Source organism: Phoenix dactylifera, chromosome 2 (genome assembly GCF_051530095.1).
Source record: "Phoenix dactylifera cultivar Ajwa chromosome 2, Ajwa_hap1_PhDact_Kaust_v1.1, whole genome shotgun sequence".
Classification (NCBI taxonomy): Eukaryota; Viridiplantae; Streptophyta; class Magnoliopsida; order Arecales; family Arecaceae; genus Phoenix; species Phoenix dactylifera.
In genome coordinates this window covers 6,490,695-6,506,567 of record NC_143191.1, presented here as the reverse complement: position 1 = coordinate 6,506,567, position 15,873 = coordinate 6,490,695, and the positions used below count along the sequence as shown (strand labels likewise).

The following is a 15,873-nucleotide window of genomic DNA, read 5'->3' as shown; positions in this document are numbered from 1 at the left end:
CCTCTTTCTTGCCAGGATGTCATTTATCCTGAATGTTTGAATTTTCTTTTAGAACATTCTTAGTAGGAACTTCAGGGGCCAATATGGTTTAGGTATAAATGCTTGCATGCTTGGTTGATAGCCTGAGCATCTCAACTTTGTCCTCTTAAGCTGATGAAGTGAATATTCGGAAATATGCGAAGAATATTTTGTCTCCCCGAGGAGATCAAAGCCACTGTAGATGGTTGCTAGCTTGAAATATTCTATCTTTGTTTCCTATGCCTTGTAACCAAGGTGAAGGGACTGCAAATTCTGGCAATTCAAGAGAATTCCTTTGGGTTTTCTTTTCAGTGAGAATTATATTTTCTGGATCTCCTCAACTTTGCCTGTTTGTACGTATGTGGACCTTTTTGCATTTTGAAAATTTCAGATTAAATCATAATTGATGTAAGCTCAAAGATTCAATGCCAAAATAGGAGTTAACAAGAGGAGCAACTAGAAATGGGAAATATGTTCCTTGTCTTGTGAGCTTATCCACGCAGGTCCACTGATCAGTCTGTTATTAATTACAAAAATAATTTGGGTTGCGTGCAAGCAAAATTGATTGTGTAAGCATCGTTTCTTAATTAACCAGCTTCTTCGGACATTTATTGATCGAATTGCTATTTTTGTGCCGGTCTCGAATACATTGACCGCTACAATCCGAGGAAATCTAGTAATTAATTTGCTAAAAATCAAGAAGGACCCGAACATAATCATTCTTCCTCTAAATAAAAATGCTAAGAAACATATGGTAGATATATCGCATGTTGAAGTTCTTGGATATCTGAGAATTGGATTATGACTTTTAAGCCGGTGGATTCACTCTTGCGTTGATTACAGCAAATTAGTGGCATGTGAAATGTGGAGTTGTACAGGATGCATTAGGGTCTTTCAAGTAAATGTATTTGAAGGAGGCATAGAGTACCATGGGGTAATTCAGTCGCTAATGTGTTTAGAGAGGATATTTAGTAGATGCAGTGACCTCACCTAAAAGACTAACTAAAAGTATTATTTAAATTTCGTGTTTCTGTATAAGTATCTAAAATCTATCTGGTGTATAGCTGATATGAGACTAAATATATATCCGTACGGGTCTATACATATTTTCTCTATTTAAGTTATAGCATCTTCGTTAGACTAAAATTCGAATCAATTCAAATCTAATCACAAGCACCATTATTGGTTCATGGTCAATCCCAATTAGCCCGTGCTATAGTACGCCCTAGAATACAAGAAGGGTCATCGTGGGGGCATTGGCCTTGGTGGAAGCACCACGGCTTTTTGATTTCCTTCGAAGACCCTCCAGATGTTGGATTTTCCTTTTCTAGTGATGTGTGCAATGTTTTGTCAAACATCATGGTTTTATTCCTTTGTCTTTGCTTCTATTATCTAGACTTGCATATGGGGGACGTGGTAATAGTTCAAACATCCATTGTTACTTCAACAGAGAAGTCAAAGGTGAGAAGTGGGTCTGATGATGCAAGGCGGTATTATGTGGTATTGTGTCTTTCCTCTGGGTAGGACCGTTAGGTGAGACACGGAAGAATGTGGCACTAGCTGCTGATGGACTTCAGTTTTGGATGGTTTATGGTTTTGATTTAAATCAAGCTAGGGGATGCTAACTACCAAGCCATTTGTTGAGCGATCACTGGCATTGAGGGAGATGGGGAGGGGTGGGGCTAGGCACTCTACCTAAAAGATCGACAAAGGACTTATATATGGCCCCACTACTTAGGCAAATGTAGGATCCTTGCTTGCTTAACAACTAACGAAAAAAGATATGGATATAGTAGAAAGAGGGACTCATTATTTTTCACTGGCAAACTTCCCGACAATAGCTATTCTTCCCTTTCTAGCTTGGAGGTCAAGGAGAGGAGAGATTGATGGCTCAACTTATCACTAAGGGACCTTATGTTCGGCTATAAGGGGAGGTTTGCCTATAATGGAAAGTACTCAAGCAATGTTTAGTGGTTAGACCAACCAGGTTGGTGGAAGGCTGGCGCCTGGCTAAGGAAAGTAGGGATATATGGCATGGGATGACTAGGTTGGATGTTGAATAGTTTGATCTGATAGGATCGCTAGTTAGATGACTGCAAGTGGGCGATATTAGGGATGAAGAGACAAGGGGCGTCGAGGATAGGTTGAGTGCATCGGCAATGGTGGATGAAGACTTCCCACTACTCATTCTTTCTCTTCCTTTATATACCTTGGATATTTTAGAAGTATTCACATATTTAAGACTTACATGATAGTCAAGTTGGTCTTTTACTAACAATGATTTAACGGAGTTGGAAGGAAGTAACACATTGGAGTAGTTAAGTAACTTAAAGGCTCGATTTAAAATTTTTAAAATGCTAGGATAAATGTGAAAATGGGTAAATTGAGAGGTCAAAAGCTAATTTTTCCTTCCTTTAATCCTCTCTTTACACAACCTTGGGATCTATTTGAATGGTTGATCACAATATTCGTGTTTAGGAATTACTTGTTCAAGTTATTCTTTGATTTGATTATCATTGGAAACATAGAAATTACTTGTTCAAGTTATTCTTTGATTTGACTATCATTGGAAACTATTTTTCTAAATATATTTTTATATAAACAAAGAGATGATTGCCCTCCTAAGTTTTAAGACATGCATTCCAATATTAGAAAGAACATACAAAAGTAAAATCAAAACCATTATACTTTAATTACTAGCTGGTTAAAATAAGAAAAAGGAATAAATTTGAATGTATGAGAAGATTAATCTTTTATGGATCTAAATACATCTCAAGCAAGAATAAGTTACTTTATATTTGAGATATCAGCTTGATAATTCAGAATTGGATAATTTGGGAGCCACTCTAGTAGTCATACCCCTTCATCTAATAAAATTCTTCGAGTCATATATTGTTCACTACAAAATATTCTAAACTTGAATAAATATAATATTGGATAGGTTTTTTTTTGTATTATCTAAAATCTTCAAATTATTACTCTGCTTGAATTTCCTCTAATCCAATAGTTTATAGAACTTGTATCTCATTGAAATAGAGGGCTTTTTTTGTGACTATTGGAATAGAGGGCTTTGTTTATAAAAGGGTGACTCTAATATTTGGAAAATTTTAGTATTATGTATAATAATGGTACATATCTTGTTTGGTAAATAATGTTAGTTTGCTTGTAATTCTGCTAAGTTCAACTATTTGTCACTATTTACCAATAAAAATTTGATGCCACACAGTAATTGAGTTGCCCTCTCTTCCAAAATGGTTAACAAATTTATCCATCAAATCATTGTCTCATAAATCAAAAGCATGCTGGAGTATGTCATGGCATTTAATTATTTCTATCTCTCTCTCTAATTTTATCTCCAGGCATGCATCAAAACATGCCCTAAAATTAATAATATCTAACCTTGTTGTTACTGTTTATAATTTATTTTTGCATGTCACTCCTTAAATATACTTTATTTGCATATAATCTACTTAATACTATAAAATTTTATATTTATATAGTATTAATATGTAATCTTTTTATGGTATAATCTATTTCATGTATACTCCTACAAAAATAAAAATTCAGGGAGTTATGTACCAAAAAAAAAAAAATACAAGAACTTTGACACCCCTCAAGAAAGGTAGTCATATACAAATCAAGAAGTTGTTAGGTACTCATGTGTAAAATTCTCCTGTTTAAAAGCAAAATCTTTGCCCGCGTACGTTACCCCCCTTCTACCCCATTGCGGACGCCCCTCGTCGACCTCGCCGTCGATCGAATTCGAAGAAGAAACCAGACAGAGATCGATCTCCGGCGATGGATCGAAGGGGAGTAACAGGGAATATAACGGAGGTGCCTCCGGTGAGAGAAGTCATCCGCTCCGAGGACACCGCGGCGGCAGCGGAGGCCATCATGTCCGCCCTAGTCTGCGGGAAGAGGTCTTCTTCCGTCTTCGAGGAGCTGCCCCACACCCCTCCTCCCAGCTCGAAGAGGATCCGCTGCTCCGCCGCCGCCGCCTTCTCGTCCCCTCTCCAACCCTCCCTTTCCCCTTCCTCCTCCGTCAATCACAGCGAGAACGACAGTGGGGGAGAACTTTCGTCTCCCATTGCGCATCTCAGATTCCTCTTCCCGGAGATGGACCCTCAGGTTCGTTCTTGGCCCGGATGCCCTTTCTCTCGTTCTTTGTTCTTTAAATCTTTAGCTCATATGGGTATTCTCAATTTTGTTTAATGCTATCAAAGGCGCTTCCTCTTTGTCTGTTATTTTGCAAATTTTGATGGATTTTATGGGTACTGGATTTGCATTTCTTATTATTCTTAAAGAAAATGCCAATCTCGATGTCTTTTATTTTCAAAGATTTTTTTTTTTTGGGTGATGATCTCATGTCGATAATCAGTATATTACAGTGGCATTAGTCCTATGGATAAAAAGATCACATTTTGGACAGTTACAGATAATTGAAGTTCTTCTTTTAGAGTTTTAGGGCAGTGGCTAGGCTTTTATTTTTGTTTTTATAGTAGTAGTAGTCTGTGCAAACGAAGGATTTTTCATGTAATTTTAATCAACTCTTTTTGATAAAAATTTGTCAACACATTTTGGTTGATTAGTGGAAGTACCCTGCCATTGTTATGCACAAATATATCAGGGAAAATTTGGAAAAAAAGTTAATTAATTTCATGGTGCTTATATCATTGCAAAGCTGTTAGCCAAACGTATTTTCCTGCTGCATCTTATATGAACTCACTAAGATATTATTTCTGATGCATTCCAGTGAATGATGGGGTCCATGGATCAACGAGTGTGCCATTGGTGTTTTAGGTCTAACTTTTTTACCTATTTAATTAATGTTTTCTAGGGAGTTATTTACTTACAAGTCTAGCTTATGAACTATTGAAACATCAGTGCTAGATGCTTCAATTTTTAGAATTCTGAAGGGTTAACACTTTTGGATCCTTGAAGATGACATGATATGGCATGATGGCAATCCAAATTCTTCCTCTGATTGAAACATGAAGAGATAGATTTCTTTTGCAGTATCTGGCACTAGAAATGGTTTCTCCATCTGCCAATTCTATTGGCCTAGAGAATAACCAATGTCCACTTTTCTACCTAAAAATTTTCCTAACAAGGAACAAGACCATTTTTTCTTGCTTTCTTCAAATACATTTGGCTCAAATTTCACTGGTGAATGAATGAAGCTTCTTTTCTCTTCTTCTATCACAAAACGGGATCAATGCTCTGTGTTTTATCCACCTGTTGCAACCTTTCTTCTTTGTTGTATTTTTATCCCCTCCTTCCAGCATTAGAGAAGTAACATCCGGAAGGAAGGCTTCATTTCAACTTTGAGGCATTGCATATGGACTTGCTGCCTTTGAATTATGTTGTTTCTCCTCCTTGAACTTCACTAGGCATTATTCATCTTCAGCTCTGTATATATATGGTTGAAGAGTCACCTTAAAACAAGAAGAATACATCTAAGAATTCAAAAAATCAGGATGTATAAGATCAACTAGCATATTGCTAGTTATGTTTATGGCATTAAGGATGAGTTACAACTAGCACAACTAGTTATGTTTGTCGATTGGCTAAGATTGACTCACTTACATGAGCAATCATCTCTATTGCTAATAGAGAGAGCAAAGATGAGACATAGTTGAGCTATAGCACCAAGAGAGCGAGTTTATCTCAAATCTTTAAAATATCGCCTTGGTGAAGACCAAGATGTGGCTTTTTATGTAATTAAGATTTAAGAGTGGATGTGGATATCTCTCCATCATCCATGAAGCCAATATAAAGCCAGGTGCGAGAAATTCATTTGGCGTTGTTGAGAGTGAGCAAATGAAGAACTCGAGTTAGGCACTTGAGATGCGATTGAACTAAGACCTGTATGGTGTTTTGAGTAAAGATAGACACTCTATGAAATAGAGAATCTCCACTAGAGCATGCATTTCATACTGCATGTGCTTAGCGACCAATCAAGAAGTGCATGAATGGATTCCTTCTTCCTCATTGTGTGAGTCCTAGAGATCATGGGTTTGATCTCAGTGGTACCCTATGTGACTTTTGACTGTCACAAAGTGGAGTTGATGTTAGCTACTCTAGTATGTTATCCATGGTCATGAGTGATTCGGCCTAAAGGAACATTACTAGGAAAGTAGTCAATTGGAATCCAAGTAGCATTAGGATGAAAGGAAGGCAAATATGAAATTACACCACACAGTTGTATTCACTGACTAGCCTGTTATGTCATTCTTTTGAGATGGACATAACTGTGGATCCATGTGAAGTTAGAGAGGAGGGTTGAGCATGGATCTCTTGAGAGCATGAGAGATGCTTAATCCAGTGTAACTAAATGAACCTGGAGTACAACATATACCATATTTACTTTCTTTCTTCTGTCTTTTGGGTTGATGTCTGCATATTGGCCCTAATGGATTTCTAGTTTGGAGCTCCCAAGTGTAGGTGTAGTTATCAGTCGCATGACCCATTTGTCTGTATGAATGAGATTCAGGATTTGGCAGACAGAGGCATGGTTATTTCCATCATGTGCGAGTGGGAGATGTTGGAAACGATGGTTGGGTGCCCATGAGGGCATGCCCAAGTCCGGTTCGAGCCATGGTTTATGTGGGAGTTGTCGCATGGTCATAATTATTTTGTGTAGTTTCACAACTTCTACAAACTCCCCAAAGCTCAACTCCTTTGTGATGATAGATAAGGGATCAGACATGGGAGAGATTGGACATGAATCTTTTCTCCTCTCTCTAATCTCCCTCTGCCATCCGTGAACCCAAAAGACTCTTGGGTTGTGGGAAAGAGTTTCCATTTCAACCGTAAACGGATTCCCGGCCTCGAATTTGTTCTACACCAAAGAGAATATTCAAGAACACAATGTGGAGTTCAAAGCATGTAATCCTAGCCAAAAAAAGGTCCTGAACATATGATCATGCGCTTCCGCAAGGTATGTTTCAAATCATCCTTATAGTTGGAAATTTTGGTTTCTTTCAAATAGAAATTGGGTTCCCGTCACCTTGGTATTAGAGCAGCAATCTCATGGATATGCGAAGCCTTACAACATGACTTCAAGGAGTTCATCTCAACAATAATATGATGGCCGGTTCAATGGGTGAATTGCTTCAACTAATTAGCTACTTGTGTTGAAGGAGATGGTGACCACTCTGGCCCAACAAATTGCAGCTTGAAGTGCCAATAAGGTTCATTTTTTTTTAAAATCTAAATATGAGAACATTGATGATGAGCTTGCAGGACTTTGTTGAATGATTACCATTCTGGAGTACCAGATTCAGTTTGAGCACTAGCCAATTGTGCACATAATTGGTCCAAAAGATAAATAGTATGAATGTTCAATGTAGGTCTTCATCTAGATACCATTAAGTTGTGCCAACCTTGCACGAAAAAGTCGCTTTTCCTTGTGCACAAGTAGAGAAAAAAGGTTCAATGATGAAATCCGATACAACCAATGGCTTTTTACCCTCGAAAGATCTGTATGATGAACTGCTGGATTTCGAGAGGGGAAAAGATCATTGTGATGAGGATGTGAGAAAGAAAAATGAAGATGATTCAGCTTAAGTTGAACTTATGATTGAAACTTTGCAAATTAAGAATGCATCATTTGAAGATGAAGCAATTAAAGATTCAATTGAAGAACTCAACATCAAGCCTATTTAGCCACAGGTGAATCTTCAACAAATTGATCAAGCCATTAAGTCATCGAAGGAGCAACTAAAGGATCTACCTGATGAAGAAAAAAAAACATCAAGATCTATTCAGTGATTATGGTTGGAGATTTTAAAGCTTATGAAGGCCCTTTCTTGATGTTCCTCACAAAAGAGCTGATGCTAGGAATGCTAGAAGTAACCAGTGACTTTCAAAAAGAGATGCACAAGTGGAGGCTTGAAGTTTGACATGGATACTATAAACTTTTTTCATATAAGTCAAGTTGAATTATCTGCAAAAGCAACGACTAATGGAGATACATAAGAAGCTAATCATCAAACTCTTTGATTGTGGCAAAGAGACATTGGAATTAGAGTTCTTGGTGGCTTGGGCTTCCTATTTAGCAGAGGAACCGTATCATCTTCTTAAAGAGAAGCTTTCTTCAATTAGATTAATTTCTTTTCTTTAGATAGTCCTGCAAGCCCTTCAAGAATATAAAAGTTTGTTTCTTTTGCTGGAGCTTTCTCTTGAGAAGCTAATGCGTTGGGAGCAGTTAAAGAAGATTAAAGTGGGCAAAGAAGAAAACACATTGTAAGAAATTAAAGAAGATTAAGGTGATGAGAGAAGCTAATACATTTTGAGCAGTTAAAGAAGACTAAAAGGTGGGGATACGAACATGGGTGTGAGAAAACATAGGTTTTATTGGGTTGTGAACAACACCTCAAACTCATAATGGATGATTCATGACCACTTCAAACTCATAATGGATGATTCATGACCACTTCAATGTAAGGATTATTGTTATTAACCCATAGACAGTCAATGAAGAAGCTACATACCTTTAGGTGTTCAAATTCTGTGATACGGCAATAGAGCTGCCTAATAATGATTCAGAAAATTAAAAAAAGTGAAAAGGAAGATTTTTTTCTAGCTTGGGACCTATCCAATTTTGATTTAAGCCTTATGATCAACTCTTCTTATTTTGTCCCATGTACCATAGAAGTACAGAACATTTTGGCACTTGTTTAGTTGTATTCTGAAGTTGCAGTGCAATATCTCTTATTGTATCCATATATACTTATTCGTGCACTCAAGTGAAATTTAAGTACTTGCGTATTTTACAATAACTTTCAGTTAAATGAAATTAGAATTCCTTCTCTGCAGACATTGGCACCTGAGTGTTTTCTTTTTCAATGTCGATAAAAAATATAACCATCCAAACTAACTTGTTACCCTTGGTTGTAGGAACCTTCTACTTTTTGTTCCTGCAACTGTTCCAATACCATGCTCCTGCTCCTTCATCTATCCTTGCTTCTGAGATTTTTGATGAGCGAACCACTTGTTCTTCATACCATACCACCAATGAAGCCATTGTGATTTGCCTCTACCTGTTAACAGTACTATATATATATATATATATATATATATATATATATATATAAGCACCTCTCAGACTAGTTAGCTGTATGATTTTTTTCAAATATAATAGTTGTGGTTCAAGAGCTTCTTAGGTTGCCTTGCTTCCTTTCTCTCTAAAGGTTGCTGCCTCCCCACTTTTCACCCTAGTCCTGTTATTACTTTCGTTTCATGATACTCCAATTTCTGGTATATTGGGAAGAAGCAGTTAGCAGACTCTCTTTTTTTCTTTTTTTTTCTTTTTTTTTTGAGTTTTACAAATGGAAAAGTAGCGGCTATCATCTTTCTTTTTACCATTCTTTCATGTTTTCACTTGTTTATTCATTATTTAATGGTGAGTGGCCTACCTAATGTCCATTCTTCTAGTCTATTTTGGTACGTTATGTTGAAAATTCTTGTTTAATTGTGAAATCTTTTCTTTGCAAGTCAGAAGACTGCCTGCTTTTCTTGAACCCCTCAAAATATACCTTTATTGAGCCATCAAGGGCATACCATATTTAAGTTCACCAATAGTCTATAACTGAACTGTTCCAGATTCTTCAAAGGGCCCTTGAAGCATGTAGCAGTAATATGGATGCAGCAATCAAGAGTTTGAATGAACTTCAATCAGGAGCTGCAGGGAGAAACTTCTGTTCTGCTTCAAGCAAAGCTTCAGTGAAAATGGGCACAAATATTCTCTTGTCATCAGAAGGTATGATCTAAACCTGGTGCAATTAGTTGTATCACATGTTGCATGGTTGGTTGTACCGGCCTGAACCGGACAGTATGGAGCATATCGAAACGATACTGGTACTCGGTACAGGTGGCGTACCGATACTCAGTATGCCGAAAAGATTCTATACCATATTGTACCGTACTGACAGTGCTAGTGTAGCACCAGTACCGGTCCGGTACCGAGACGGCGAATCTTGATATATCTATTTTTATTTTTTGTAGGCTTTCTTTAACCTCAGTATATTGTTGAATCTTCTTGATCTTTAAAAGATTTAGCATTTTTATTGGAGTCTCCCAACCATCAGTTATTACATTAGATTGAGTCTTGCTCCAAATGTTGTTCAACCTTATGGTGTCCTCCGGTTAGAGTTCAATGAATTTGACTTCTTTTTAATGATCTAGTAACACAATCGGAAGTTATGGAACATGATTCTCATTCCTTCTGACAGCATCCTGCAGAAAGTTTCATAGTTTACTGACCTAAGCATTCCTTGTTTCTTCCGTCGCTTGATAAAAGAAGAATGACAAAGATTAAGAGGTTGAAGAGTCATTGAATCAGTGTTTGAATCCATGCCCCAACCTAATGTGTCATTTCAGATTGATAACTACATCTGAGACCGTCAATCCCTGTTGTTAAATGAAGAAATGTGATCTCTTATCTATTGTTCCACTGATACAAGACAGAACTTTGAACAATAATTTAAGTAGAATGTTTGCAGTAGAAATTCAATTCAATGATATATTTGTAATTACAAATTAGTAATGGCTTACGAACGTTTCTACAAGAGGAGACATCTGACCTGCCTAGAATCTCAAGTATTCTCTTAGGTGTTGATACTAGTTAGTAAAATTCTAGCTCAAATAAATAATTCACCATGCATGAGATTTAAACAACAGTTATCTAAATTTAAAATAAAATATATAAGTACAAATCATTGAGCTTATTAGGGCATTGTACTTTTTGGTTATGATGTTCTTTTGTAATAAATTCTCCATATATGCAAATTGTGTTATATAACTTGATGAAGGTTACTTGATGGAAGAGATAGATGCCAAGTATTTTGGAAATATTACCTGATCTGCCCATTTCGTTGTAGATCACACAGGTCCCCTTACCGAAACATCACATCTTGAAACCTCGTACCCAGGTTCAGTCATATACAATCTTTGTATATATCATTCACATCATTAGCAGGATCCATCCTTCCTAATCAGTTTATAGTGTAGGTGCAAGTTCTTGTGCATGGTCTTTGGATCCTAATGCTTGTTCATATTGAAAGTGCTTTATGCCTTACTACAATCCCCTTTGTTGAAACCTAGACTTCATAGTCTATTCTTTTTTCCATATGTTTCATGGGTTGAGCGTATAAACCAAAGCCATTTTCTATGGTGTGTCTGTTATCCAAAAGCAAGGGAGCGATGAGGTTGGAGGTCTATTTTTTATGGTAAAACTCAATTAATCAATCAGACGCACGCACACATCATATATGTATGTATGTATGTATGCATGCATCTATGTATGTATGAGAGTGGAGTTAATTGACTAAAGGCTATTCATGTCCAACTTCTTTCATTTATCATATTTGATAAAACTTTGGATTTTGGAGCGACTAGAGCTAGAAATTATTGTGCCACATGTCTAGGTCAAAGTATAGATTTTGGATACCATAATTGACCTGTTTTTGAGCTACTGCAGAAGGCAAAAACAAATTCATAGCTAGTAGTTAGATATGGGTATTAAAATTGTCGAGGTTGTAGACCATAAATTTTTCTGATAGCAACTCTTTTATTAAGAATGGTTTTATATATAATCAGGCACATCAGGTGACCATGAATTTGTCATGAAAGGCTTATTCTTGAAGTAAGTCGCTAGGATGATCAGACTCCCAGATATAGCATTAGAAGTAAAAAAAACTGCCAGACAGTTTGTTTGCTAAGCTCTGATTTAGAGTCAGTTTCATAAATTTTAGTCAAAGCCATGAAAAACAAAAACAACAGCTGAACAAGTTGGGTCCTCTAGAGTCATGGGATTAGCATACCGAATTTCAAAGGTTATATGATATCACGCCTTTGCAAAGAAATAAAACAATGGCTGTCCTTGCTAAGTGAGAAATGATGCAGTCAACCTAAATCTGCCATGTTTCTTCTATTATACCTGATACTAAAACATTTCCTGTCTTCAGACATGCCAGCTATGTATTAAAATTGTGAATGAAGGAAGGGAAATAGTTTTGAGAACATTGGAAGAAAAGAATACGTGCTGGGATCAGTATTATTGTGCTAAAATTTTTGGTATTGCTAGTGATTTTTTTTCCGCTAATTTTATGCTTTTCATGACATCACTCTATAATTATTTCCAGTCTGGAAAAATAATGAAATCAGAAGGAGCTGGGAATAAATTTATATATCACTTTCTTTGTTTTCTTTCGCAGTATCTTCATTATTGTCTCCAAATTATTTGAGATCATCTGTTTGGTTTTATCTGTACATTTCATGGGTGGTATACCCTCTTTCAAGTGGGCTGCCATTTTCAGCTAGCCACCATCTTTTACAAAATTATCATAGATGTTCAACAATTATAAACAAAAGCAATGTTCATAGGCACAAGTTTTAGTTCCAGACCAAGGACTCAAATTAGTGCCTCAAAAGCAAATTTTCTTTCTGTTCTCTATTATACTTGCACCATAGAACGTTTATACAGTATTCTTCACCTGCAAAACTTTGATTGGTATTTTTGGTTGCTTGTGATGGAGATGCAGCAGCTAGGAACTCATTTTCTGCAGAGAACCTCCCACCAGATGGCTCTGGATGGATAGAGCTATTTGTCAGAGAAATGATGAATGCCTCTCACGTGGATGATGCAAGATCTCGTACTTCCAGAGTGCTAGAATTGTTGGAGAAATCCATCAAGGCTCGTAGAGGTGCTGAAGCAGCATATAGCTTTCAAGAGGTATTTCATGCCCGGAAAGTGAAAGGAGTCTCAGTTATTTGCATTGCATCATGAATTAATAATGTTTCATGTAACATATCTGCCGGTTTTACTAAGAAAATATATTTATCCTTCTGTGTCTAAATGTGGCCAGGAAAGTAAGAAGCTGAAGGAGCAGGTGGAAGCATTGCTTCGTGAGAACACTATATTGAAGCGTGCAGTCGCAATCCAGAATGAGCGTCAGAAAGATTGCGAAGCAGGGAACCAAGAATTGGCACAGTTGAAACAGATGGTCTCACGGTATCAGGAACAATTAAGGACACTCGAATTAAACAATTACACACTAGCAATGCATCTCAAACAGGCTCTGCAGAATTCCACCATCCGAGGAAATTTTGACCATGATGTTTTCTAGGAAAGTCCGGCTGTAATACTCTATTTTGAGATCTTCTGCTGCAGTTGCAAGAAGTTTTGTCTTCTCAAATGGGTCCAACCTAGACTGTTAATAATTCCGATGGGTCTACTATGGATGCATATGCACTTGTTGACAATTTTGTACATAGGTGGCCAAATAGATATACAGTAAATTGATAGCTGGTCCCGTATTGACCGGACTATAATTTTTAGTTTCCATTGACTGGGATTTTAATGCCCGGAAAGAGCCGCTGGAACTACGCCAAACCAAGGTGAGTATTCTGTCTTCTTCTCCTTCCTTTCCTACTATTTTAGCAAACTTTTGGCTTGATTTGGGCCGCCAAATTGCTGGAATTTTCATCCGAAAAAGAGGAGCCCTATTTCAGTCTTGTTCTTCCAAGTTGTGCCGCTGGATACTATGGTCGACTTATTGTAACTCAAGGATCAACTCTTAAGATAGTCCAAGTCGGAATTTTCTGTATTTGTATGTAAACATTTAAAGATTGCTTCAAGGCCTTTTTAGAATCGATTTTCTTTGTATGGAACTTTGGATAATTAATCTTAATGTAACTCAAGGATCAACTCTTAAGATAGTCCAAGTCGGAATTTTCTGTATTTGTATGTAAACATTTAAAGGTTGCTTCAAGGCCTTTTTAGAATCGATTTTCTTTGTATGAAGCTTTGGATAATTAATCTTAATTTGAGAGTTACTTTCTTAGCTTTCTGTAAACATTCAAGTATACTCAAGGCAACTGATTAATAAACTTTTTATTTAAATATTTTGCATTATCAAAATCAAACGTTTAAGATCCATTAAGTTTTTGAGATATAACATTTAAAGTTTGATCAAGTTGTACTAGCTCTATAGGATAAATGGGTTATATATATATATATTATAGTAAATTTAATAATGGAAAAGGTGTTATTATTTGTTTATATACGGATGATATACTAATATTTGCTACTTTTAGAACAAGTTGCAAATCCTAAAAAGTTTTATCTAGTAATTTTGCTATAAAGGATATGTGTATATATAGCTGATGTTATAATACGAATAAGAATTTGTAAAGATAATGTTAGTTTAATTTTATCTCAATCTCATTACATTGAAAAAGCACTAAAGAAACCGCATCTATACCTTTGATCCTAATCTTAAATTTGTATCAAAGACCAGTAAGCCTGTTACACAAGTATAATGTGCGACAATCTTTTCGTTTTTTCAGAACTAGAATAGGCAACCGGTTTCCTTTATTTTTTTCCGTTTGATACAAGAAGACTGATTTCACAAAAAAAAAAAAGTTAAAAAAGGCCATATGGAAACGCAACTCAGGGAATTTGACATCTAAGAGTGATGTTTACAGTTTCGGTCTTGTGATACTTGAGATTTTAACTTGTCAAAGATCTGTGGACGAAAAAGTGGCCTAATGGGGAATAAAATCCTGGGCTAGACCATATTTTGGGCATAGGCTGAGGTTGTACCAACTAGTAGATCCTCGCCAAGAGCTCAACTATTTAATTAAACGGGTGAAGAAGGTTGCTCAGATAGCCCACCAGTGCCTCAGCAGGGATCCCAGATCACGCCCTTGAAAGCATTGAGGTTGTGGAGGATCTCATACCACCGCAAGATCTAAATCGTGGTTGGTCATTTGGCTCTTGTTCGTGCCACCGAGGTCAGTAAACTTTGGCCCACGATGCTAAATGTCTTGTTTTCATGCACATAAAGGAAAAGGACTGATTCTTTGTCACTTAGGACTGGTTTGGTTCGTGGGAAGAATTTTTTCTCGCTGACATTTTTTTTCGAGAAGGTGGTGTCTGAGTACATAATGTCCAAAAAAAAAATTTTTACCCATTTGGTTGACCATAAAAAGGTGACACATTTCAGAATAGTTTATGTTTGGTCGAGCATTTATTTTTTTGAAAAAGTTATGTGAAATACATATAATGTCTTTAATAAAGAGAAAGATCAGACCACATTCTATCTAAAAGCTTATATTTTTTAACAAAGAATTACCTCAATTCTCATCCGATAGAAATTAGACTTTTTTATGTCTCTCAAATTTTTCTTTGCTATGAAATGTAGGAATGTCATTTCCATGAAAAAGCTACTTTTCTATTTCTTTTTTTCTGAAAGCTCTAACCTAATATAAGGTATTTTTCTATTTTTCTATTGACCATACTTTTTCACCTCCTCTTTTTGCAATCCAAACGAATAAGATAAGCTCCTACCACTGATAATGGTTTCAACATGCTTTTTGCATTGCAGTTTCAGGGTTTCCTTATTGCCGGATTTCCAACCTAATAAAGTGCAAAAGAGCTGAGCACCAAGATTAGCTGCACATCAGATACTAAAATCTAACTTAAAACCCTTTCAGAAGGTACTAGGAATGTTTTTTAAAGATTGTTTTATCGAGTGAGCCTTGTTGCATATTTTTAACTCTCAAGTTACACATATTGAGGGAAAAAGTACGGGATGTCCACAAAAAGTTGTGGGCCTAGAAAGGAATACCCGCTTCCGTGTTTCACTGTTGGTATTGTCGTAGTCCTATGCCCGTTGTTTACTTGCACGCTTTGGGGATATGTGACTGCGTTTGAATAGGTGAAATTTATAGAAAGCCTCTTCTGCTTGGTTTTGGTCTCTCAAGTTGCTTCTTGTCAGATTCCAAGGACTAATTTTCGTTGGTGGATTTCCAGGAGGAAAAAAAAATGTCGTAAAACATGTACCCTTC

General features: G+C 36.6%; 1 protein-coding gene across 2 annotated transcripts; it reads left to right on the top strand.

Moving 5' to 3' along the window:
• The first annotated feature begins 3,665 nt into the window (after nucleotides 1-3,665).
• LOC103704320 (uncharacterized) lies at nucleotides 3,666-13,541 on the top strand. 2 transcript variants are annotated; one of them, XM_008787552.6, is made up of 4 exons: nucleotides 3,666-4,146; nucleotides 9,625-9,781; nucleotides 12,564-12,754; nucleotides 12,888-13,348. In XM_008787552.6, the coding sequence occupies exons 1-4, from the start codon at nucleotides 3,817-3,819 to the stop codon at nucleotides 13,146-13,148; spliced, it is 939 nt and encodes a 312-aa protein (XP_008785774.3). In that variant the 5' UTR covers nucleotides 3,666-3,816; the 3' UTR covers nucleotides 13,149-13,348. The 2 variants fall into 2 exon arrangements, with proteins under 2 accessions (XP_008785774.3, XP_038987559.2); XM_039131631.3 differs by having other exon boundaries at nucleotides 3,725-4,146; nucleotides 12,567-12,754; nucleotides 12,888-13,541.
• The last annotated feature ends 2,332 nt before the right edge of the window (nucleotides 13,542-15,873 follow it).